Raw genomic sequence first — 25,488 nt, 5'->3', positions numbered from 1 at the left:
CAGGAATGAAAATGGGAAGCCATGTGTGCTGGAGACCAGGAATGAGATGATGAAGCCGAGCATGCTATGCACCAGAAAGCCATGCATTCTGGGTACCAGGAACAAGATGGGGAGCCATTTTGGGGACCAGGAATGAGATGGGGAGTCATGCTGGTGACCAAGAATGAGATGGGGAGCCATGATGGGAACCTATGCATGCTTCCAGAGTTCATTAGACACTGTACCCAGCATTATGTATATGTTTCCCTATAAGAGGACTCCATAAAAGGGCTGCCTATCTGCACAAATTTGGGCGGTCGGTTGAAAGAGGTTTCACTGTATTCTTAACCTGTTCTTAACCACTGAATGGAAGGAAAATATGATTGGCCTTTAGTGCTGTGTTAATAGGCTGTGATCACTGTGGATGCATTTTCTCAGACACATCTAACACAGCTCAGTGTCTCCAAATGCTATGTCACTGACACACTAGAAATAGAATGATAACACTAGACCACTTCCTTTAATTCATTATTCATACATGCTGTACTGTGAATTAAAAGGGGACGTCTATCTGATGAAGATGCAGGAATTGCATTCTAGTAAACCAACAAGGTCAATGATGAGCCATCTACAAGTCAGAACATACACTAACCTTGTACTCTTCCATATTAACTTCGTCTGGCTTTATTAGTTCAAGTTTCGCTTGCGCCACCTTCATAATGTTCCGACAACTTAAAAGAAAAAAAAATATATATATTTCTATGAGTTATAGGCTGGGAAGACAGGGGTTATTTCCAGAAAGCCCCACTGTATGTGTCTTGTGCTCAGCTTCATTTACTTAAATAGGGTTGAAATGCAACAACAGAAACTGTTTCAGAGAAATAAAAAAAGTTTTTCAGGAAAAATAAACAACAATATAATATTTATATATCTATATCTATCTATCTATCTATCTATCTATCTATCTATCTATCTATCTATCTATCTATCTATCTATCTATCTAGTAACATAACAAGTGGGGATTTGTGCTCACTATTAAGGGAAATAAGCAGATAATCAATGCCATTTATCTCAATGGATGAACATCTTCACAGTCTCTGGTTGTAAGTCCACAGGTGACCTATCTGAATGTAGTCTGTAATCAGCAATTTCCATTTATACTTTAAAAATAAGGTTCACCTACGGATAATTCTGATTGTTTTAGGAACTGCAGGGCTGTCCAAGCACAGGTCTCCATTCCCCCTGCTTTCTTATTAAAATATAAGCGGGTACAAGGAGATGTCAAATTTATTCTAGATGTCATTACAAACACAAGTTTTTGTTATACTATGGGGAAAAAAAAGCTTAGATATCGACATGATCTGCCCCCAATATCTTTTTTTTATTTAGCCAACTACGCAGCTGTGAGGGCTCTTTTTTTGGTACCACATTTGTACCTTTTTGATGACTGTTATTTTTTCTATTTTTACGCTATGTGATCTAAAACCTGCATTTTGTTTTTCTCTCCGCCATTGAACACGTAGGAGTTTATAATAGGACAGTCATACTTTATCAATGTGTCTATGAAAGCTCAGAATTCACTGAAAAGATTGTTTACCGTTCATCAAAACTCAAGTTGCGATCGGCAAACTGTTCCAGAAGGGTCCTCTCAATAATCTTCTTTGGCGCCTGGCTCTGGATGAAGAAGACTATTGCATGCTGTAAGCGGTAATCGGTCTCCGGAGGTGGATCCTCTTGTGCTAATTTCAATAGTCGGGCATACTCTGTTTTGATGGCCTGAGGATAGGAAACAGAAAAACAGCCAATGTTATTGGGCAAACAACAAAAACCCACAACCTTAAAAAAAGATTAAAATACCAGTAGTGATCTCCATTGTGAATAAAGAGGAAACGCAACCAAAACAATCGAAACACAATCCCTGCACATAGGAGAATGCGGTGTATATTACACATAATACCAGCATTGTACATTATACATACAGTACAAAGTTACTAAGGTATAAAGTCGAATTTGTATAGTATATTTATATACCTTTAAGAATACCTGTTAGCTGGGGTCTGTGTGTGCGCTAACACATAGCGTGAGCACTTTCTATGCCTGTGAGATGGTCACAATGAATTACATTGGGATTCTGTCTTGGTCACATGGCACAGAACAGGGACACACATTTGGATCGGTTATAGTCTTTTATCGGTTATAGTTTTTTTTAAAGTGACAGTGCCCATTTACTGACAACCAATCTCCTTTCCTTCTGTAAAGCCTTGCATTACCCATAAAATACATTTTGGAGCATCTTATATCTCTGGTTTGCGCTACTCCTCTGTCATTTCTCCTGTAAATGTATAAAATGATTGACTGGCTGTTACCATCCCACTTGTCAGGTGTCTATGCAGTATAACACTATCCAATCAGTAATGATACTGCTGCATTGTGGAAGGACACACCCTATTGCTAAGGGGAATGGAAACACCCAATTGTCAATTTATCTGTAGATTTCCAGGATGAACACCATATACATTTATAAGAAAAATTCCTCCAATAATCGTTATTTCATGGCAAATGCAGATACTAAACAGGTCATGTGAATGAATTACCTCAGAGTTTAGTCTAGTACCTTTTAAAATCCTAATGTAAAAACTATTCGCTGTAAAAATTTGAGAGATAAAAAGGGATCTTCCTATTATAAGCATTTACAGTATATCCACAGGACACCTCTAGGTCTTAAACCTATTGCCAGGTACTGCATTCATTATACATACTGCTGCTTGCTCAGAGGTTTCAGTATATTCCATGCATCTCAATGTATGAATAATGCAACAACTGGACCCCCACTGTCTAAATAGGTGAAAGTCCAAGGAGACTTGTGATTTGCTATCAGTGCTAAAGATTAGAATAACCCTCTGAACAAAACAACAAAAAAACAAAAAACATCTGTTATCGTTAACATCGGTTTCACTGAAAACTGGGTGGTAAGACATATGTGCAGCTTATAAATGAGAATCGGACTATTCATGTAACAGGTTAGAAGCAAATATGTCAGATTCCGTAAAGACGGCCACTCAGTACAAGCAACGGGGAACCTGCAACCGCTGGAAGACCACGCAGAGTGAGGCTATCTCCTGGCATTGGCTAACAATGGGGGAGATTTATCAAACATGGTGTAAGGTGAAACTGGCTCAGTTGCCCCCAGCAACCAATCAGATTCCACCTTTCATTCCTCACAGACTCTTTGGAAATTGAAAGGTGGAATCTGATTGGTTGCTAGGGGCAACTGAGCCAGTTTCACTTTACACCATGTTTGATAAATCTCCCCCAATGTGTATAGAGGGATCCTGAGACACTGCTGATGGCAGAAACCAGAGTTGAAAAAGATCAGGCAGTTGCGTTTCAACATGTCTGATGCTTTTGCTCTGAGGGGCGATAGGCCACCACCAGGAATCCATCCACAGCTTACCCCCTCCCCCACTGTAAACACTTGATTATCGGCAATGAGTGTAGCTAGAAAAGCTTGTTCAGACGATAATTGGCCCATTTAAAAGGGTCAACGATCAGCCGAGGAGCAAGAAAATACCCCCTCGTCGGCTGAGGGGCCTATACATCACTGTCTACCGACCGCACAACCCCCTGTGTAAACAGATGTGCAGCCAATATCAATGTATTTATATGGCTGCAAGAACAATACAGGGAATGTTTGTGATGCCTGGACGCTCTAATAGTAGTGCTGTGTATAGTCACTGCAAACGAGCGCCAATCTGTCTGATCTCTGCTTCCATAGAGGCCCCACATGGGCCCATACACACTTTGTTATGTGTACACGTGTATGGTTGGGTTGGAAGGCATAGCTAACCATGGTGTATGACTGCCTTCAGCATTCCTTGGGTCCTGAAAATACAAGCTACCCTTTTCTGTCTTTGTCTCGGGCACAGAACGTGTCCCATCATGCAATCTTCCACTTGACTGGGACATAGGATGCAGTCATGAAGATTGGAGGCGGCTAACAGGCTTACAGAGGGGCAGTCACCACTACCAACCTTTTTTTAAGCAAATACATACAATTTCCATGAGCTAACTCTGGATCTTTCTTATAGCTCTATGGTGTGCCGTTCCTGTTACTCTTACTAGAATTGTATGATGCAATAACCAACTGGGTGTCACCAATTGGGGGCGTGTCCCTACACTGTGTGACACTATCCAATCAGGGCTGACAGTGCCAGACTCTGTAAGGACACACCCCCAGCTGGTAACACCCAGTTGTATTATTGAGTCATACATTTGTAAAAAGAACAGGAACGGCACATCACAGAGCCATAAGAAAAGGTGGAGGGGACTGATCCTTGTCTCTAACTTTGGAAAATCCCTTTAAAAAGAGACCTCATAACAAGACCACAACCTAAGTCAGTGAGTTGTGATGTGAAGACCTAAACAAAAGGGAAAAAAAAAGTCATCTATGGAAAAAAGCACATATTCTAAACCTAAAAACTGCATCTTCCTCCAGTAAAATGTTTATTATCCATCTATTGGCATTACACAACTGATAAGCACAGGTATTGATCAGGCATTGCTGGGCACATAAAACCTAATTGTAACAGTTATCCAGATCATATACAGGTAGGATCCCTGGTAAGCGGCCAAAACAGAGGGAGGTATAGGAGAATAAAGACCATACCTCTCTATAATGCTAGGCAAACAATGTACAATGTAGTAAGAAGAGGATCAGATCACTTTAAGAGTAGAGAATGAAGAAAATGGCAATCATATGTGTGGCTGTGTCCACACACTCATTATGGGCTTATTAACCGAGCGCCAGAACTTAATACCACCCTTACACAGGACTGCCCGATCAGTCTACGCACAGGATATACCGCTACAGTAATCTGTCACTACAGGGACACACAGGTCTGCTTCTAAACAGTAGACAAAATAGTGGGAGATTTTTAAATCAAACTTAGCAAAATTGCCTAATTTGGTTATTTTAAATATGTTGAAGCAGTTTTGACCTCGGTTACAGAGGCAATTTTAAAAGGGAACCCTACTGTGTGTCCAATATACGACCATAATGGAGCAGGAGGGGATGACTGATACATATTGCTTTGTGGGAAAAGTTCCATAAATAAACGACAAGTTACTATAGAAATCTCTGCTCAGTCTGGGCTAACTTGTCAAGTGGGTGGTCCTACTCAGTGATTGACATATGTGTAAAAATGTGCATAGAGGAAGAGCTGTCATTTATTAAGACCACCTACTTGCAGAGATTTATATGGATAAATGACAAGTTATGCTAGAACTATGTATTAATCTGCTTAGCTCCTCCTGATAAACTGGTTGCTAGGGAAATACTGCCTGACAACTAGTCTTTTCAATGCAGTTGCCAAACAAAACATCCCTAGCAACCAGTCCCCATCTGATCTATCATCATCTGGCTGTATGGGATAACCTCGTTCTATATTTAGTGTGTCTCCAGAGTTTCTGATAATGTGATGTGCTGTCGATAAACATAAAATACACGCTCGGCTATGACTGTAAAAGCAGAGAAAACGCAACATAAATATTCAAGACACAAAAACAGGAAGCCGTCTGCAAATGAGAACAACATGAATATAGTCTGTACCTTAAAGAACCCTGCTTCGGGCCCAGACCTGTCATACACATTCCTGGATTTACCTATGGCCATGATAACGCCTTGCATGTTTGGGGTCATCATGACCTGCCACAGAGGATTCAAGGTTTATTGATCATCATATTAATGAAATAGATCAGAAGCATGCACAAAATAAGACAGAGCTGTAATGTATTAAAAGCAAGCGGCCGCATGCATCTAATGTGGATGGTTTGCTGCCAATACACCGGGTTGTGTTAATAGATGTGATGGGTGAGAGGAGGAGTGACTGGGGATACACCATGGGCAGCTGCAGCAGGCAGACACATGCAGCACAGGATCCTCAGAGCACACTCTGCAGTAACCAGTAACACATAGGACACCTCTATGCCTATACACCCTACTGGGGGAAAGTTATTAGGGCAATATTCACACATACAACAGTATGTAATAAGGAGGGGACACACTACAAGTGCCCAAACAGTACACATCAAACTATACAATACAACACAACAGTACCATTCCTGGTCTCTAATTTTGTACGGATGACGGGCAGAGGCAATGGTGTTAAACAAGTACTCCCATCACAGCTTGTTATCCCTTCCATAGGATAGAAGATAACAAGCAGATTGAAGAAGTTCTGATCGCTGGGACCCTTACTGATCCCTATAATGGAGACCCAAGAGTCCACAGACTCTAGAGAGGCCACAGATTCTCCTAGTATGCAGAGTTTTTGGAAAAGCCAAAACCCAATAGGGCCTATTACTTGAATACATGAGTGTTCTATGTGTTAGAACAGAATGGAGTTTTGGAACAGCTGGAGGGCCGAAGGTTCCCCATCCCTGTTTTGAAGTCGGAAAAGTTTCAAAGCTCCAGGAATGCGGCAGCAGCTTGCCCGTCCTATCTCCATTCAGGACTCATGAACACTTCGCTGAGCCGAATGTTCATTTATTAGGGGAGAGATTAGGAAAGACAGCTGCCGGCCAAACGACTGTCAACAGCGATCGCATATGTATGACTTTAATGGCAAATGTCCACAAAGAGACCAGGGGTGTAAACTTGAAGCTCTTGGGAAAAACACTGCAAAATCTCCAAATTAACCTGTCACTACTATATACTGTTGGACTGGTGGGTCCCCCCCTCATGCCAGTACTACCTCTGCAGCACCTATAGTCTTTACATAAGACTACTTCCTTGCAGAACCAGGACAGGATGCATATAAGAAGTGACATCCCATTCAGACTGTTTCCTATGAGTTTTGATGCAAACAATCTCCAACTCCAGACTACACGGATTATGGGGCGCAGGTCCAACTTGAGATCGAGGCACAGTGAGTAATAAAAATATATATTTTATTGTGGAGACTCAACGCGTTTCGGAACCGCACCGGTTCCTTTCTCAAGAGTCATGACTCTTGAGAAAGGAACCGGTGCGGTTCCGAAACGCGTTGAGTCTCCACAATAAAATATATATTTTTATTACTCACTGTGCCTCGATCTCAAGTTGGACCTGCGCCCCATAATCCGTGTAGTCTGGAGTTGGAGGTTGTTTGCATCATTGTTTCCTGTTGGATATCGGGAGTGGCTGCGGTCCTTGATATATACGCTGCAGAGTGTTGTGCCTCCCTTTGCACAACCACATCAGGTGAGGGTTGCCGTGCACCCCTATCCCTTTTTCACCTTGCCCTTCTGATCCTCGCCATGGAGCGCTGTCGCCCTTTGTTTTTTCCTATGAGTTTTGACAGTCATATAAATTTTAGTACAGCCAATTTGTTATTTAGGTGAGCGTATATTAGGAAGCATGTCAATTGCTCTATTTTTAAAGGAGTAAGCACCTGACCCCCATTGCTATCACGTCGGGTACACACAGCCACAAAAATGATCTTGTAAACCTTAAAAATCCAAAACAACTTCACACGTCAGGACTGTACACACAAAGGGGGAGATTTATCAAAAATGGTGTAAAGTGAAACTGGCTCAGTTGCCCCTAGCAACCAATCAGATTCCACCTTTCATTCCTCACAGACTCTTTTGAAAATGAAAGATGGAATCTGATTGGTTGCTAGGGGCAACTGAGCCAGTTTCACTTTACACCATGTTTGATAAATCTATACTTGTACTCACCATCTATATCAGTCTACAGTAGCTTTACGAGTGTTGGTAAGGCTGTGGATGGTGATTTGTACATATAAAATTCCTCTCTGCTAGTAAGTGAATGATTAAATCCACAGCAGAGAATTTGCAGGAAATTTAGTGCAAGTGTGAACATACCCTTAGGGTATGGTCATACAGTGCCAGACTAATACACCCAAGAGAAGCATTCATTGTATCTGAGCATCCACACTTATTACTACTTGAACGCAGTGTCCAAAACATTGTATGAAGGAGGGAACTGATCATGCTGAAGATGTGGTCCAATGTAATCAGACAATTTAGTACAGACAAACCAGTAAGAGTACATCACAGACCAGACAACGCTTATAGCCACCTAACTGGTGCATTTACTCATCAATGGAATAGGTTGCTAAATGTGTCAGTGTGTATGGTCTGCAGAAAATATAGACTATATTTGGTACACCCTAAAGAGACTGTCAGTAGGTTTAGATTGTCCTATCTAATAGTAGCATATACTAGTGACAGAGAAGCCGAACAGAATGATATATCACTTACAGATATCCATCTGAATAACATGGACAATAAGTAGTCTTTTCTATTATGTGCCTGTGCTCAGTAGTCCTGGATATTCATAAGCACCAGCACAGTATGTCCACCAGCTGCGGAACGGCAGTTTTCTATCCATGCTGTGTATAGGCAGACAACTGTCAATCAGCAGCTGGAGAACGAGGTAGGGGGGAAATCCCATTCTCCTGCATTAGGAGAACGGTTGTACAGAATGATGCAAGTAATACATCGATCTGTTCAGCATTCAGTAGTTTATGATGCCCTAGAATTCTTACAACCCACCCCATCATGTGAAGGCTTCTATGATTCCAGGTGTATATTAAAAGTGGACAGTCTGAAAGTGGAGACTTCTCTACAATGACTCAAATGACTGGCAGACATCCCAGCAGACAAACTTTCACCAATTATATGTTTATGTTCAATACCACAGAGAATAAATGGAGAGGTGGACAGGAATGTGCCCTTTCACTCAATTTACTTGGGAAAACTGACCACTTTTATGATACAGACCCCTTTTACGGTCACTGCAAAAAAAAAAAAAGAATAAATACATCTTATAATATATATATATATATATATATATATATATATATATATATATATATATAAATATATCTATCTATCTCACACGGACATGACAAGAGTTTTGAATGTTTAGACCCCCATCATTTACTGTGTCCCCGTCTTGCTGCTCTCTCAGTGTCGGCAACAAGATGGGGAGAGAAGCAGAGAACAGATGCTCAGCCACATGCTTCTCCTGGCTCTATCTAGTAGTGATTGGTGGTGATCTGAACCCCCAGATCCCTGACCAATTAAAAAAAATTTTTTTAAACAATAATGCTTCAACTATGGGATACTCTTTTAAATATTCTTTAAAGAGACTTCATACACGATGAAACCCAAAATTATTTAAACAAACTTAAAAATTACAAGGAAAAGTGCTGTGACCCAATTAAAAAGATTATCCAAAGAATTATATTGTTGGGAGTTGGAAAAGACAGACACAAACTGGTTATTGCACTGTTCTCTTGCATAGGTTGTAATGAAACTGCACCAAAATGAGGAAAAACAGGAGAAAGTGTTAAGAATAATCGTCCCAAGCAGAATCAAGTGTCACTTGTTGGCTTGACGCATGCATACAGACGTCTTCATAGCACCCATATGAGCAATGCCTGATGATTTACATACGCTAGTGCTAGATTAGTTAAGATTTGGTTGGCATGCCACAGTGGAACAGTGAGTCAGGCAGCAAAACAAAAAGCGCCAGGGGTAGGGGAAGAGATGGCACAAAGGGGCGCTTAGCAGCCAAAGGAAAAAAAAAAAAATGGTACCTCATCGTCATAACCCCCCTCCTCTGACTCAATAACAAAAGTCCCTATGTGAGGGATCGCCACCTCCACAACTCGCTGGCTAGGAGCTGGTGGGACTGGGGTGTTATCAGTGGGCTGCAGAGAAAGAGATTATGGGAATACACAGTTAGCTAGGTTAACATGTTAGAGTAACACCCAGAGATATTTAGCTCTATGATCATACTGGATTTTATAGATTTCTATACAGCTGTCACAATATCTTACCATTTTAGGCTGTAGTAGATTGCTTTTCTTCCAGAAATGGCGCCACTCTAGTCCATGGTCTCGATCTAGTATTGCAACTTTGCAGCCCTATTTTACTGAATAAAATTAATCTGTGATAAAAGGACAGAGGGGTGCCTTGTCTAGAAGAAAAAGATCTCATCTGCATTCCCAATGTAAGCATTGTTACAGAAATAATTCACATATCAGTGACTTGTGTGATCTGTGGGTTCCCAATCTCTGAGACTTTCACCAACGTCTAAATGGTTCACAGCCACTTAAGTACCAATCCCAACCAGGTACGCCTTATACTGCAACAAAATCCTATCTGCAGAGTCAATAAGTTGGAGAAGAGTCAGAGGGGCTGTGAACCGTTTGTTTGTGGTGTCAGTGGAGGTCCCAGAGGTTAGACCCTCAATTATTCTAGCAATCTATTTTATGGGATTTTCTAATGCAGCTAATTCTGTCTTAACTATAGAAGGTTATAACCTTACTCCACTAAAAATACAGAATACTTTTATAGATGTAATTCCTTAACCCAGTGGAGCATCAATTTTATTTTTCAAGGATAAAAGTAATGGCGATTTTCCTTCCATATCCAGTTCTAAACTAAGAAGCTCATCAAACAACTCCCTATATCTCAGCTTCTTGGGCCACTGTAAGATTAACAGGGGTGAAATGGAACACTGGGTCGACTATGCACATGGATTCCAGGTAAATGTATTATGCACGATACAAGAGAAGTACGGTCGTTTAACCAGGCCTATAGCTTCACTAGGGATATGGTTTCAGGACAGAGACAGGAATGAAAGGTTTACATAAAAGTTTTATCCTCACAGAGCTACTGCTTTTAGATCAACTTGAAAAAAAAAGGAAAAACATTCTGAAGAGAAGAAGCCTGTCCATACTCAGACCCCTGGAGCTGGGACCACCAAAAGATTCTGTTGCATTGCACAAAGGCAAATCAGCCATGCAATGTACAATATCATTGAGAATTGTATACTGTACATATCCTTAGTGCAAGTAACTGGAAACAGAAGGGGAATGATAAATATCGCTCTAACCATTTGCAGGACGGCCTCTGGACCTTTGTCTTCAGACTCGGTGACGGCCTGGGTGATTGCACTAGTGGTTTCTTCTTTAATCTCTGTGGACATGTCAGCTCTCGTGGGTTGCTCCATGTACTCTGGATCTTTCAGAGGAGCTGGGGGTAAAACACAGAATGGCTATTAATCTGGAATTAACACTAAAATATTCAGTGTGGTTTATGTATTACACAGAGTTATACCAGAATATCCTAATAACATCATTACTGCATACTAGTCATGTAGCTGCTCTATGTTATACCAGCTGTAAACATTAACATCCTATCCTCAGGATAAGCCATCAATGACAGATCAGCAGGTGGATGACTCTCGGCACTCCCTTTAACATGTTGTATTTGGGGGTATTACCTCCACATTAACAGCTACAACTCCTTTGTCCAGCTAATCTACAAAGTCCTGGTAGTCGGATTTGCGCTCAACACACATTGATAGCTTACTCTAAGGGAACTCCTATGAGAGACTAAGTATGTGAGGATGAAGTAATATTAGCCATTACAGAACAATGTTCCATTGTCTCTAGGGTCTCGTATTATTCAGGTTACTATACCAGGAACTGAAGTCGGAGCTGGCTTTAAGGTTTTTTGTGCAAGCAGCATCTTCTCTTGTTCTGCTTTCCGGAGCTGCTCCTTGTCCCACTCTTCAAGCTCCTTTTCAAACCTTCTGTTGTCTTCCTTGACATATTCCTTTAAATCAGGGGGTAAGGTGTCCATCCCAGTAAGGGCCTGACCTGTCTCCTTATCATACTCCTCTAAAATGAAAAAAGCATTGGTTAAAGGCAAAACTCTCAAATAAAAGCACGTGTAATATTAACTGTGAAACTCCCAAGTCAGCCTATAGGTATTCCATATTCACAAAGACCTCACAGAATTGCAGAACTATGAATACTCCAGTCAATATACACATTTTTAGAAGAAAATAGCCAGAAATCCATTTTTTTTTAAGTATAACCTCTTATTACACAGTATGGTAATAATAAGACATTAGGGAACCACTAAGTTTTGCATTATGCTGTACTATTATGGCAAAGATGGCTCAGGAGCTAATGGGCCATCTACAATTCAGAGACTGTGGTAAAATTAATACCGACCTTAGCATCCGAGTGGTAGAATAGAGGCATGAAGCTCTCTCTGTAAGAGGTGCCCCCTTAATCACTGGTAATGGGTGGATGCCAAGAGAGGTATCAAATGAATGTCCGGCCACATGGTGGATGCCCAGAGGTGCCCCTCAATGTCCGGTCACATTTTAGACATCCAGAGAGGTGCCGCTCAATGTCCAGTCACATTGTAGACATCCAGAGAGGATTCCCTGAATGTCCAGTCACACTGTAAACATCCAGAAAGGTGCCCCTCAATGTCCGGTCACATTTTAGACATCCAGAGAGGTGCCCCTCAATGTCTGGTCACATTGTAGACATCCAGAGAGGTGCCCCTCAATGTCTGGTCACATTATAGACATCCAGAGAGATGCCGCTTAATCTCAGGTCACATTGTAGACATTCAGAGAGATGCCGCTCAATGTCCGGTCACATTGTACACATCCAGAGATAATTCTCTGAATGTCCAGTCACACTGTAAACATCCAGAGAGTTGCCCTTCAATGTCCGGTCACATTGTTGAAATCCAGAGAGGTGCCCCTCAATGTCCGGTCACATTGTTAACATCCAGAGAGGTGCCCCTCAACGTCCGGTCACATTGTAAAAATCCAGAGAGGTGCCCCTCAATGTCTGGTCGCATGGTGGATGCTCAGGGAGGTGCCTCTTAATGTTTGGTCGCATGGTGGATGCAGGATACAAAGTTTAGAAGAGCAGTCTTGGCTGCACAAACTAACAATACAAGACAAGTCCTATAAATGGTGTGGCTGTGTAATCTATAAATGGGTTGTATTAAATCCAGTTTACTACAAAACAACATGTGACTGCCACAATGTCAACACGTGTGATCCTGGCCTACAGCTATTTATGCCAACTTTACTGGCATCTGGCCATCTCCAGCATAAGTTCTGGAGCAACTACAACAACCCCTACAATAAAACAAAACTTATGTATAGAATATATTTCCCCTATCAATATAACTCTACTTGATTTTTGCCCAAAGGAGAACATCCATCTCACAGCATGTCACGAGCAGAAAAATGCTGGCATGTCAATTTGTGTTATGTTCTTATATCTACCTCGCCCCGGGGTCTCACAGTGTTGGTGACAACATGAGAAATGTTCTATGGATTTACACCGGTCAGGGCTGAATGATAAAATGGCCAAGAGGGAAAACAATTGGAGGAGGTATTCCTTAACCCCTTCTTGCCCACCCTATGCATTCTGTATCCTGGTCAGTACAAAGGGCCCGACCATAGACATCATATTGTATCCCCTAATGGTGAAGATGCTGCTTCTGCATTTAGGGGCCTGCTGGAGAAGCCCATCATGATGACATCACAGGGGTTCCCTGTAACAGAAGGGAAATATATACCTTGTATCAAATGCTGTTCACCATCATTTATGTACATCAGACAGTAGGCACTGGCATTTCTGTAACCCCCAAAGGAATCCCGTTCCAGTTCCTCCCATGATGATTTAGTAACAGAGATGTCATTGTATTTCATCCATCGCTTTTCATTGTGATCGAATATATAAGCCCAGTAGTGACCTGCATTGGCTTGTCCTTCATGCACCAACACAGCGTGTAACCGGTAAGGGACCTGAACAAAAGAAAAGTAGAATAAAATTTAGAAATCATTTTGGCTTGAAAGATTTATCACCTGTGCACAGAAGCATCAGACAGGATCTCAGACAACATCCGTGCAACCGGTAAGAAGTCATTGCAGTCACCTTGGGTGTATTGCACTGATGATATTGCCCTTGAAGGGCCTTTCCTAAGAACAAAACTTAACACTTATCTACAGGATTGGTCATCAGTGTCCCCTGGTTGACGGAGGCAGCAGTCAAGCATGTGGATTGCTTCTCCGTTTAAACTCTATGGGACTGCTGAAGATGGGTTAGCACTGCATGTCAGCATCTATGGCAATCCTAGTTGAATACAGCAGCTCGACTGGCTTTTTTTTTTTTTTTTTTTTTTTTTTTTTTTTTACTCAAACCGGTATATCAGTATTAAATCCTGACAAGAGGAAAGGATATTTCTAAGCGATAAAACATGAAAACAATAAAACAGTAGAACGGTAACTCTATTGTTGCCGTTGGAAAGTACAAGGTAAGTATCATGTATGTATGGTAGGGATGCCACAATACCAGAGTTCGATACCGATACCAGCTTTTTTATTTCGATACTTGATACCAATTCGATACTAAATAAAGTTTGAAAAAAAGGCGTAAAAATACCAATTTTTTATAATATATAATGTGTGTACAGACATGTGTAGAGGTATATATACACACACACTGATACACCTCTACACATGTCCATACACACACATAATACATATTTACACCTATACACATGTCCATGCGCGCACACACACACACACAATACATATATACACTGATACACCTATACACATGTCCATACACACACACACATATATAATACACATCCCTCCAAGTCTGGTCCCCTTTCCTCACTCACTAGTTGGTCATGTCCAGGAAGAAGGCGCATCCCTTTGGGTTAAGCCGGAATGTCCCCTCACACTGTGCGTGGCTGAGATCCCGAGGGGTCAGGAACATCCGCCTGCTCCATCCCTCCCACTCAGGCGGACACTCAGTGCTCCCCTTACAGTGTCCGACGGTCCTGGAAGCTTGCCCGCAATAACGCTGATGCCCGCACTTCCTTTGCACCCCTGCTGTCCTCCAAGGCTACTGTGTTTGCCCTTTGACCACAGGTCGGTGACCGGAGGGGGGGACTGGTGGCATGTACTATGTAAAATAGCCGGCACAAGCGATCGCTGTGTGCCGGCTATTTAAATTTGGCGCCGCTGGGAGTAGAGAGTGGGCTGGGCAGAGGAGGAGACAGGTGGGAGCAGAGGGTGGCATACAGAGAACATGGCCGGCACTCAGCTAGCCATCGGCAGTGTTCTCTGCACTATACCTTATGTTAAGCTGCGCTATTATGCAACTTAACAAAGTATTGAAAACCAGGAAATCCTGGTACCGAACTGTATTTTTGCCCGTAATATTGATAGTAGTATCGATATTTTGGTGCATCACTACTCTACAGCAACACAAGGATATGGTAACTTACTTGCGTCATCAGCTTGTCCGAATACATAAGTTCTATCGTCCGATGTATTCTGCCTATGCTGTCCTGTAAGTCTGGAAACCCAACACATAAAAACTGTTAAAGAGGTACTCCAGAAAGAAAGAAAAAAATGTTTTCAAGTCAACTGGTGTCAGTGAGGTATACAGATTGTAAATTATGTCTACTTAAAAAATATCAAGCCTTCCAGTACGTATCAGCTGCTGTATATCCTGCAGGAAGTGGCGTATTGTCTTCAGTCTGACACAGTGCTCTCTGCTGCCACCTCTGACCATGTCAAAAACTGTCCAGATCAAGACAAATCCCCATAGAAAACCTCTCCTGCTCTGTACAGTTCCTGTCAGACAGAGGTGGCAGCAGAGAGCATTGTGTCAGACTGGAAAGAATACATCACTTCCTGCAGGACATCCAGCAGCTGATAAGTATTGAAGATTGGAGATTTTTTAACTAGAAGTTACAAATCTGTAGTGTTAATTTTAAGGCAATGTATAACTATATTAATCAATTATAATAAATCTAATATAGGTCCACAATATCACCTGCACCTCAGCAAGTGTTATTACAACTTGAAGCCTATGAAATAATCCCTTCATACCGTATATAAAAGGGGGTATTCAGAATAGCCAACTGGGTGTTACCAGTTGGGGGGGGGAGAGTGACCAAACTTATCCTGAAACATCCAATCGCTAACAGTGCCACAGTACAAGGACACCCAGTTGTCTATTTGCTCATACATTTCTAGTTAGTACAACAGAGGAATGGTACATCACATAGTTATAAGAAAATAAGTTCCAGAATTGTTATTTAATGAGGAATACAAGTATTTACTAAAATATACAGGTGGTCATTGGTGGTAAATATAGATATCAGTTAGGGTATAAACAGTCACTGGATATCTGCAAGATGACCCAATCTCCCAGTAATGTGCCAGATCAGCATGTCTGTGGTTTCAGAACAGCAAGTGGAGGTGGCAGCTGCCAGATTCCTCTGATGCCAGTTATCTCTCCACTAAATAGATTAAAATACTAAAAATTTAGGACGGGGAAATCCATCCCATGTTTTCCCTAACAGCAGCCCTTGACCAAGGATCTGCTAGACCCAATGGGGGGGATTTATCAAACTTTAGCAAAGTGAAACTGGCTCAGTTGCCCCTAGCAACCAATCAGATTCCACTTTTCATTTCTCACAGACTCTTTGGAAAATGAAAGGTGGAATCTGATTGGTTGCTAGGGGCAACTGAGCCAGTTTCACTTTACTCCATGTTTGATAAATCTCCCCCAATGTGTCTATAGACCTTATACATAAAAACACAAAAGGTACAATGGCTTGTTATGTTATAACAAAGTTAATGGAAAGGCCTCCGTACCTCTCGTATCCGTTTCCACTTCTGTCCTCCACCGATGCAAACAACCCTCTAATACTGTCAGCTCCTCGTCCGTAATGTGCCGCGGTGCTGGGTGCATAGGTAAGTCTGGAGGTATACGGGACTGTGTGAATGGTTTGTGAATGACGGAGCGTTGGTTGCCTTGTGTCTCGCTGGATGATGACGATGACCCCTGATGTTCCATTGTGCTAAAACACAAATGGTTATTAATAGATGAAGGAAAGGAACAGTTTTTTTTCACATTTTTCTCTTTGTAAAAAAGTTTTTTTTCTTATGATCATCCAACCTATCCATGTACTGCTACACAGACCATGAATATCTGCCCCCCAAAAGAAATTATCAAAAATTTACTGCTAAAAGTAGAAAAATATGAAAATCTTTATTCAATAATATCACAAGAAAACAACATAATAACAAGACTTGGGGAGGCAGGAGGGCATGTTACTGGGACAGATCCTGACAATATAAAGTGCTAGTGCATCATTACAGGTGTACACATTCATTCCTACAGAATAAATACATGTGATAAAGGGCAAGTGCAACAAAATATCCTGCTATCAGTATGCTGAACAAATCATAGACCAGATTATTTACAAAGATGCACAAAAAGCTAGTAGTGCTATATCAAACCTGGGGTCAGAATAATGCCCCCCACCTCACAATTCTATCCATGTACTGACCTCCAGATTCCAAGAATTTATTTTTAATTCTTAATAATTTATAATTAATACTATAAATACAAAAATGAGAACATCTGTACGGTTTCTTTGGAGAAGAACATTCACCTTTGCATGGGTTGTGTGACCACAGAACCACTAGGTGGGGCACTTGTATCAATATCCTCCACAGGGGAAGTGCAGACCGGTTTGCTGGATGCAAACTCTAGGGCGTACTGTAGCACATCTGCCAGGGGAAACCGTTTTGGACCAGAACCGTAACTTAAATATCTGGGAACAGGAAAGACACCAACTGAATAAATATAGGACTATGACGCACTACAGTACATTACATACAACATCTCTTCCATTATCCACTAATTCATCCTTTGAGTAGTAGCAGGATCAACATACTAGAACCCTACGCATTTCAGACTGTAAGCATACAAATGAGGACTGGAAGAGGACGATGGGACTAGGGATATACTGACTATTCAGTAAATACTACAGAACCAGTATTGTTAAACAGATGCTTAACAGTGTCAGCCATTACCCATAGACTAATATGGGATCGGATCCATGTAACAGATCCAGTGATCCCCTATTATGGCCTATAGGTGATGGAGACACCATTAAGACATCCATTTTACAGTACTATGCACTTCGGTATGATGGCATCTGTTTATAGTGCACATCATGAAAAAGCTCAAGACATATTTCTAACACGAATGCCATACAGTGATATCCTATAGGTTAATATGGTTTTTGTTAAATGTATCTATGGAAATAGCATTAACCATGATGTTAGTCCATAAGGCTGGGTTCACACTACGCTTTTGCAATTCGTTTTATTTTTTTTGTGCACTGAACCTGGAAGCGCTGCAATACCCAGTCGATGCCTGGAGAGGACAGAGCAAGCGCTGTCTCCCTGTTCTAAAAATCCACCCAACCACCCAATACATGGTGCAGATATTACACTTGATCTGTTATGATCTATTCTTCCATTGACTTCCATTATGAAAAAACTAACCCTTTTTGACGTATACACAAAAACGTGGTCGACCACATTTTTGTGTACGCAAAAAAAAAAAAAAAAAAAGATGCGTTTTGATCCCTTTTTTTTTTTATAATGGAAGTCAATGGTAAAATGGACCAAAACGGATACGCACAAATGCATACTGTTTTTTCCCATAAAACGGATGGAAAAAGAAAAGTGTTGCAAAAACGCAGTGTGAACCCCAGCCTTATTCAGTTTTTGATGACAAATTGTACATACTAGTCAGGTGGAGACCAATACTCTTCTGGCCTCCATCTAGGATAATGGGCCCCTATTGAGATGTTAAGCATGTAGAGCTAAAATTTTCCTGACATACAGTGTATGAACATAGCCTTAGAGTGTATGATACCGGCCATTCCGTGACCCGGCCGGGTCACAGAACAGCCGGTCTCAGAAAAGATCATCCCGGACTGTTTTGCAGTACTGCCCGGATGATCTTTAGCGCCGCCGAGTTCTGATGTGAGCGCATCCATGCGTGCCCGCATCAGAAGTCCCCACAGCACACAATGGAGCGTGCCGCCGTTGCACGCTCCATAGTGTGCACTGGCAGGGTTTTCTGTGGCAGCTATTGATTGAATAGCGTCTGCAGAAAACGGACAGGTCAGTTCCACGCGGCGCTGCTAGGGATCATGGCCGGAGTGTATATCCTGTATACACGCCGGCCGGGATTTCCTCAGCACAACCTAAGTCCTGCAGAAATCACAGCTGTGATAACCGCGAAAATTACATTGTGAGAACATAGCCTTAACAAAGGAGATAAAACACACAGTGTGAACTCATCCTAATAGTACTGCGGCAAAAAGGGGCATAGCATCAAATTCTATTTCCTAGTTGCCTCGTCCTCCTATTATGGATACCTTTCTAGGCGCTGCTGTAAAACTGTAAGGTGCTCTTTTAATCTCTTGATCTCATCTCGCTTTAATCTGGTAATTTCACGGTTTTTGTGTATGTACCTAACAAAAGACAAATGAGAATAATGACATCACAAATTGCTTCAGTATCTCAGACAGCCCCATCCTGAGATAGATAGATAGATAGATAGATAGATAGATAGATAGATAGATAGATAGATAGATGTGCAGCACTTACTCACCTGTCCATATATAAACACTGAGGGAACTCCAACTTGTTGTGGATCTTCTCGGGTCTTCCTAAAGCTTGATTAAACTCAAACCTGGAGAGCTCAAAGGTGAGTACTGGCGGCAGCTCTGTAAACCAGTGCTAGAGGAGGAAAAAACTAAGTGCTATAAGAAAGGGAGGGTACAGTGATTTTTTTTATAGGAGCGGAGGAAGACACGATCAGTCCATCATGATGTGCTATGATCATATCTGGTCTTTTTGATCATATCTGATTACTGGACAATGGTCAATATAGTTCTACATTTGACATACTTAGTAGTTTTTGCACTTCTAATTCTGTACTCTTTCTATCCCTTATGCATATTGGGGGAGATCAAACATGGTGTAAAGTGAAACTGGCTCAGTTGCCCCTAGCAACCAATTAGATTCCACTTCTCATTTCTCACAGACTCTTTGGAAAATGAAAGGTGGAGTCTGGTTGCTAGGGGCAACTGAGCCAGTTTCACTTTACATCATGTTCGCTAAATCTCCACCATTGCGTTCTGTAAGTTTTGTTATGGTGCATGTTTGCTTATTCTAGGAAAGTGAAGCTCGTCCCTGGCTGCAGGGCACCTGGCTACAGGAGAAGCCCTCCCCCACTTGCTCTGTTTGCAACAGGAGACCAGGCATACACACACAAAAAAAAACCTGGAGACAAGAGCAGTGTTGTCTCTAAAAGAAAGTGGCCATGTTTTTCTAATGCTGGATAACCCCTTTAATACAAGGGGGTGTCCTCTGCTCAGGATCCATATCTTAAGAGTTCCTCTTGCTCGCCTTTTAGAAAAGCCAGATGGACCTGTGTCTGGTGTAGCCATTGCCCAACAAATCCCGAGCAGGTGTAGATTTGTGTCCTAATTTACGCCTCCTACGTGTCTTGCCGCGCCTTACCTTTGCCCGCCCATTAGGTGAGCAGGGAAAACGGCTGGCATATGCCAAGGTAAAGGGACAAATCTGCCCCTTTACCATGGCGTACGCCAGGGGCACATAATGGTAAATGTAGCCCTTACTGTCAAGGTTTCAACACAGATCAACGAAGGGGGGGGGGGGGGGTGTACAAGCAGGGAGAAGTTTTACAGTACGCTTATCAGAGTTTAGACAGGGCGATGTGCAGCCGATAAGTTAAGTGACTGCACAATAGTGCACAATATTCAATCAGCCAACAATCAATGGTTGCTCGATCAAGAGCTGATTGCTGGCCCTTTTACCAAATATTACATGTCTTTGCACGGTTTTAAAACAACTTTTCTTCCGTTCACCTCTATTACTCTAGGTGTACTCTCCCTTTAAAGGGGCCTATTCTACGGGGTAATAATGGGCCGAATCGGCCCGATTTGGCCGATTATCGTTCCGTGCAATAGAGACAACGATCAGCCAATGATTGTGTCATCAGCTAATCATTTATTTAGGTTCAAACCTAAAATCATCGGGCACCCACCGTGCATCGCTGCGTGGAATAGCGATGCGCGGCGGGAAACAGACGATCTCACAAACACCATACATTACTTACACATGTTGCAGGGCTTCTGCTCTCCTTCTTCCTCCTGGTCCCGTGCACAGCAGCAGCTTCAGTGCAGCCTGTCTTAGCTGACAGACCGCTCAGCCAATCATTGGCCAGGACCACTGCAGCCAGTGATTGGCTGAGCGGTCTGTCGGACCGAAGCTGCTGCTGTGCGCAGGACTGGGAGGAAGAAAGAGCGCAGGAGAAGCCCTGCAACATGTGTAGGTAATGTATGGTGATTAAACAAGGGCTGCAAGGACATCGGTAACAATGTCCCTGCAGCCCTTGCTAAACGATTATCGGACCGTGGAATAGGTCCAGTAAACAAGCGCCGATCTAGTAGATCGGCACTCGTTTACATTATTGATCGGGCCCCCATCGGCCCGTGGAATAGGACCCTGAGGCTAGATAGTTAGTAAGGTTGAAAAAAGACATGTCCATCTATTAATATGTCCTCTTGATAAAGCAGGGTAGGACTAGTTAAGGCCGTACTTTTGTACAGGCAGAGGCTTGCTATCTGAAACAAGAAATTTAGTGAGAAGAAAACATGATGCTGTGGGCTAAAGCTGCAGAATGGAGAGGGGCTCTTCTGTTCTGTGTGCTGCAAGTAAAACTACATGACAAGTGCAAGAGCGGAGCGATAACTACTAAGACCTGGTTCACATACTGAGATTGTGGCCCCAATAGGCTGACATCTACACACTCATATTTTTCTGAGAATTATTATTGTTTAAGGCCTATTTTCGCTCAAATGCCCTATAAGTGTTAAATTTCCCTGCAGCACCACCACAGGGCATATGAAGCATTACAATGTGCCTATTAAAATTGAACTGTACATTTGAGTTCTTGTTGAAGCTGTTCTGCTAATACATAAAGGATCTGAATGTAACCCCACATATTAAAAGTTTTTGCCACCATGATCAATTATTGACCATCAATAGGACAGAAAATAAGTATGATCATGGGGGCTTCCAGCAGACAGAAGCCTCAGACCGATGATATCAGAAGGAAGACTTTCATTTTGAATGCAGTGATGGTCAAGTACGCACACTGAAGCTCCATTTATCCTCTATGGGAATGGATTGGCAGTGCACATACTCTACAATCAGCTCCATTCATATCCCTTTCTTGGGATTGCAGGCAGGTCTCAGCAGGGAGATGCTATGTGATCACACATTCATCCTCTGTCCTGTGGGTAGGAGATAAGTGATCATAATGGCTAAATGCACTACTTCCTAATATAGTATTTAAAATGAGCTTATCTTAATCAGTCGCCCTTTAAATATCCCTTCTAGAACATTATGTTACATGCTGTATATGATTCATATACACCACACACTAGAAAAGAATGTTTTAAGAGGAAATGGTACAAGAATACAATGACATTATTGTGCCCCCTCACCTCCTGACCAGACTTGCTGCAGTTCTCTGAATGTAATGACTCAATTTCTCCCTCGATCATCGCAGCCTCCAGGCACTCGTGTAAGTCTTTAAAGCCATTCACCTGGAGAGGGTACTGCCCGAACATCTCAGTGTTTTCAAATTTCTTTCCTTGGCGAGAAACAATCAGACATTAAAGATGACACAGACACTACAAAATAATGGATTTCTTCCATTAGTGGCGATAAACAATGGACATGACACACCCATTGGGATGGGGGAGTCTGTTTTCCCCACTATAAGATCATACACTGTATTACTGATTATTGATGTCTGCAATATACAGTATACACTTAGGTTTACAATGTGGTATGTAGCCCCACCAGAGACTGACAAGGCTGCCCTGTGCTGCTGCCTTCTATTACAATAGCTTCATACCTTCAGCAATCTCTCCTTCTACAGCCCATAAGGCATCTCCTCTCCCTAATGCTGATGACACTGATGCCAAGGAATGGGTAACCTTCACACAGCAACCAGTTCACTCCACACTAGTACACAGTCTATGTGATTCACTTAGTATTACTTTGTTTTCCTCCTTATCTACAGCTTGTGTGATCTGCCCTCCCTGAAAACTTGGATGCTCTCCCCTTCACGCTCTAATCTGCCATATACAGCCAGCTAGCCAGCCCCCCCACCCCCTAATACCATAAAAAAAATACTTAAGAGATGGAGAGAAGGGAGGGGATAAGACATTGACACAGTCAGGACCAGAGGTCTGTCAGCTTATATGTCAGAAGTACCTAGGACAGCTGTCTGTATGAAGGAGTTAGAGAATTCAGTGCTTAAGATGTACATAGGGGGAGATTTATCAAACATGGTGTAAAGTGAAACTGGCTCAGTTGCCCCAGGCAAACCAATCAGATTCCACCTTTCATTTTTCACAGGCTCTATGGAAAATGAAAGGTGGAATCTGATTGGTTGCTAGGGGCAACTGAGCTGGTTTCACTTTACACCATGTTGGATAAATCTCCCCCATAGTCTTTATATAACTAATAATCTATAAGAATATACTGGGACGGTATATTCCAGAGTAGCGACAGTTTTCTGTTTTCTTTTTTCCCAATTACAGATAACTATGCAGTGCATAAAGACTACTTAGATCCAGCTGATAGCTGCCCCCCTTTTCCTAATAGTCCTGGACAACATTTGCTACATAATGTTTTATATAGTGTTCAGATATAGAATATCGCCAGCATTGCTAGACTACATACACACACTGTAAATACCAACCTTCATGCACACCAACTGCCAGGAAACGGCCGTAAAACAGCTCCACCATTGGGTTCTTTGGCTTTTCTCCATCTCTGAGAAGCAAAAGGAAAAACACATGAAATGTATTTATAATCTTTCTTGTGTCCTTTCCTCAGTTCACTGAACATTGGGAGGATCTGGGTTTACCCCAAGACTATAACCCTACCTATCCATGGGTTAGGTAATAATGGTCTGACCTCTGGGACCCCCACCAACAACAAGAATGGGTGGCCCCTGGACCCCACTCCACTCATTTGTTTAGAAATGGACCTTTGCTCCGCATAATCTGTGGAGTCCCAGCAGTCAGACCCCTACTGATCAGATACTCAGTGAAGAGATGAGAAGTTAAAAATTGGGATAACCCCTTTAAAGGGAACCTGTTAGAATGTAAAGGCAGTCTCATGTGCCAGCATCATGTCACCGAGCTAGAGGAGCTGGTCTGATACATAGTTTTATAGAAAGAATTTAGTATAACTTGTGTTTTATTTATGTAAACCCATGCTCATACTAGGCTTAGGAATCCATTGGGTGGTGCTAACCAGTGACTTATATCTCTAGTATTCACTAGACCACCCACTGGACTCCTAAGCCTAAAATGGGACAAAGTCTAAATTAATAAAATATAAGTTCTACTGAATCTTTTCCTACAATACTACATATTAGTCTTCTCAGGCCCGTAGATTGGCTTTTAAGCATGACATGTTCCCTTTAAGATTTTGTATGCAAAACTATGTACACAGAGAATCTTTGGTTGCGCACCCTACAATTCTATACCATTTTTATCCTATGTGGTGGTTTTGGTGGTTTCCTTACAGGAGCCATCCCTTGGCTGGGTCCTTCCCGGAGGGATATCTGGCTAGTCCTGTGTTTCAAAACTCTTCGATGAGGCTCCACGGGCTCTTCTTTTGCATATTCATGTTTCCCAGGGGGAAATGCACCTAGGATTTCACTGCATTGAGCACTTTCACCAGCAGCCAGCAGTGTGGTCGTTGGATCAGCGATCTGTTTCTCTTATGGCTCTACTAGGCATTGCTCCCACCTAGCCAGAATTCTGCTCCACACTGATGAGGGGCAACACCCCGAAACAGCTGTATGTGGATGGATATCCGGCCTTGGTTTTCCCCTTGTCATTACATTGACTTATAGGGCCACTTAAAATGGTGGTTTTGGTGGTTTCCTTACAGGAGCCACCCTTGGGCTGGGTCCTTCCCGGAGAGATATCTGCCTAATCCTGTGTTTTGAGACTCTTTGATGAGGCTCCTTGGCTCTTCGTGTGCATATTCATGTTTCTTAGGGGGCAATGCACCTAGGATTTCACTGCATTGAGTGCTTTCACTAGCAGCCAGCAGTGTTAGCGTTTGGCTGGTCTCCCTGAGATCAGCGATCTGTTTCTCTTATATTTTTATCCTATAGACAGAACCAGTAAAAAAGCATCTGACAACACAAAACAATCTTTATGATTTAGTGAGATATGTTATATGCCTCTATAGCACCTTTGTGTGCTGTACTGACTTGCATGGTTCTAGGATATAGATTGTATAAATGGTCTTAACACCCTCCACATAACTAATGACTGTACTACATGGAGGTTAAGTACCCATTACATGGCAATACAGCAATAAGAATGCTCACCAATAGCTACAGCCACCTCAGTTAATGCAGCAGTCATGTAGGAGACATTTATGAGAACACAGTCAGCAAATCATCAACGATATGAGACAAGGCCTTGGATTCCAGATACCAATCAATATATATCACTGATTTGCTTAATGGAGAGGGATGCAGCTCTTGGCCTTTAGTAGCCAATACATTGTATTAGTCTTGAGCATTGCCCCTTTAAAAGACATAAGGCTGTGCTAACATCTAAAGATAAAGCTGAGATCATGAACACAGACGCGAGACTACATCATTCTCACTACAGCAATCCTTCAGATCTCGAATAACCTC

General features: G+C 42.1%; 1 protein-coding gene across 3 annotated transcripts in view; it reads right to left on the bottom strand.

Moving 5' to 3' along the window:
* USP25 (ubiquitin specific peptidase 25) overlaps positions 1 to 25,488 on the bottom strand; it is an 80,682-nt gene that overhangs the window by 5,274 nt on the left and 49,920 nt on the right. The window contains exons 9-22 of one of the 3 annotated variants that reach the window (XM_069945998.1): positions 23,521 to 23,594; positions 22,253 to 22,401; positions 19,327 to 19,454; positions 19,091 to 19,186; positions 17,306 to 17,467; positions 16,503 to 16,708; positions 15,122 to 15,192; positions 13,400 to 13,628; positions 11,482 to 11,682; positions 10,893 to 11,032; positions 9,589 to 9,702; positions 5,589 to 5,684; positions 1,578 to 1,756; positions 632 to 710 (exon numbers count right to left, since the gene is read on the bottom strand). In XM_069945998.1, the coding sequence (XP_069802099.1) occupies positions 632 to 710; positions 1,578 to 1,756; positions 5,589 to 5,684; positions 9,589 to 9,702; positions 10,893 to 11,032; positions 11,482 to 11,682; positions 13,400 to 13,628; positions 15,122 to 15,192; positions 16,503 to 16,708; positions 17,306 to 17,467; positions 19,091 to 19,186; positions 19,327 to 19,454; positions 22,253 to 22,401; positions 23,521 to 23,594 (1,924 nt within the window). The remainder of the gene's footprint in view (positions 1 to 631; positions 711 to 1,577; positions 1,757 to 5,588; positions 5,685 to 9,588; positions 9,703 to 10,892; positions 11,033 to 11,481; positions 11,683 to 13,399; positions 13,629 to 15,121; positions 15,193 to 16,502; positions 16,709 to 17,305; positions 17,468 to 19,090; positions 19,187 to 19,326; positions 19,455 to 22,252; positions 22,402 to 23,520; positions 23,595 to 25,488) is intronic. The other 2 variants (XM_069945999.1, XM_069946000.1) reach the window with 2 other exon arrangements.

This window comes from Dendropsophus ebraccatus, chromosome 11 (genome assembly GCF_027789765.1).
Source record: "Dendropsophus ebraccatus isolate aDenEbr1 chromosome 11, aDenEbr1.pat, whole genome shotgun sequence".
Lineage (NCBI taxonomy): Eukaryota > Metazoa > Chordata > Amphibia > Anura > Hylidae > Dendropsophus > Dendropsophus ebraccatus.
Note: the sequence above shows the minus strand (reverse complement) of the source record. Positions and strands in the feature narration are given on the sequence as shown.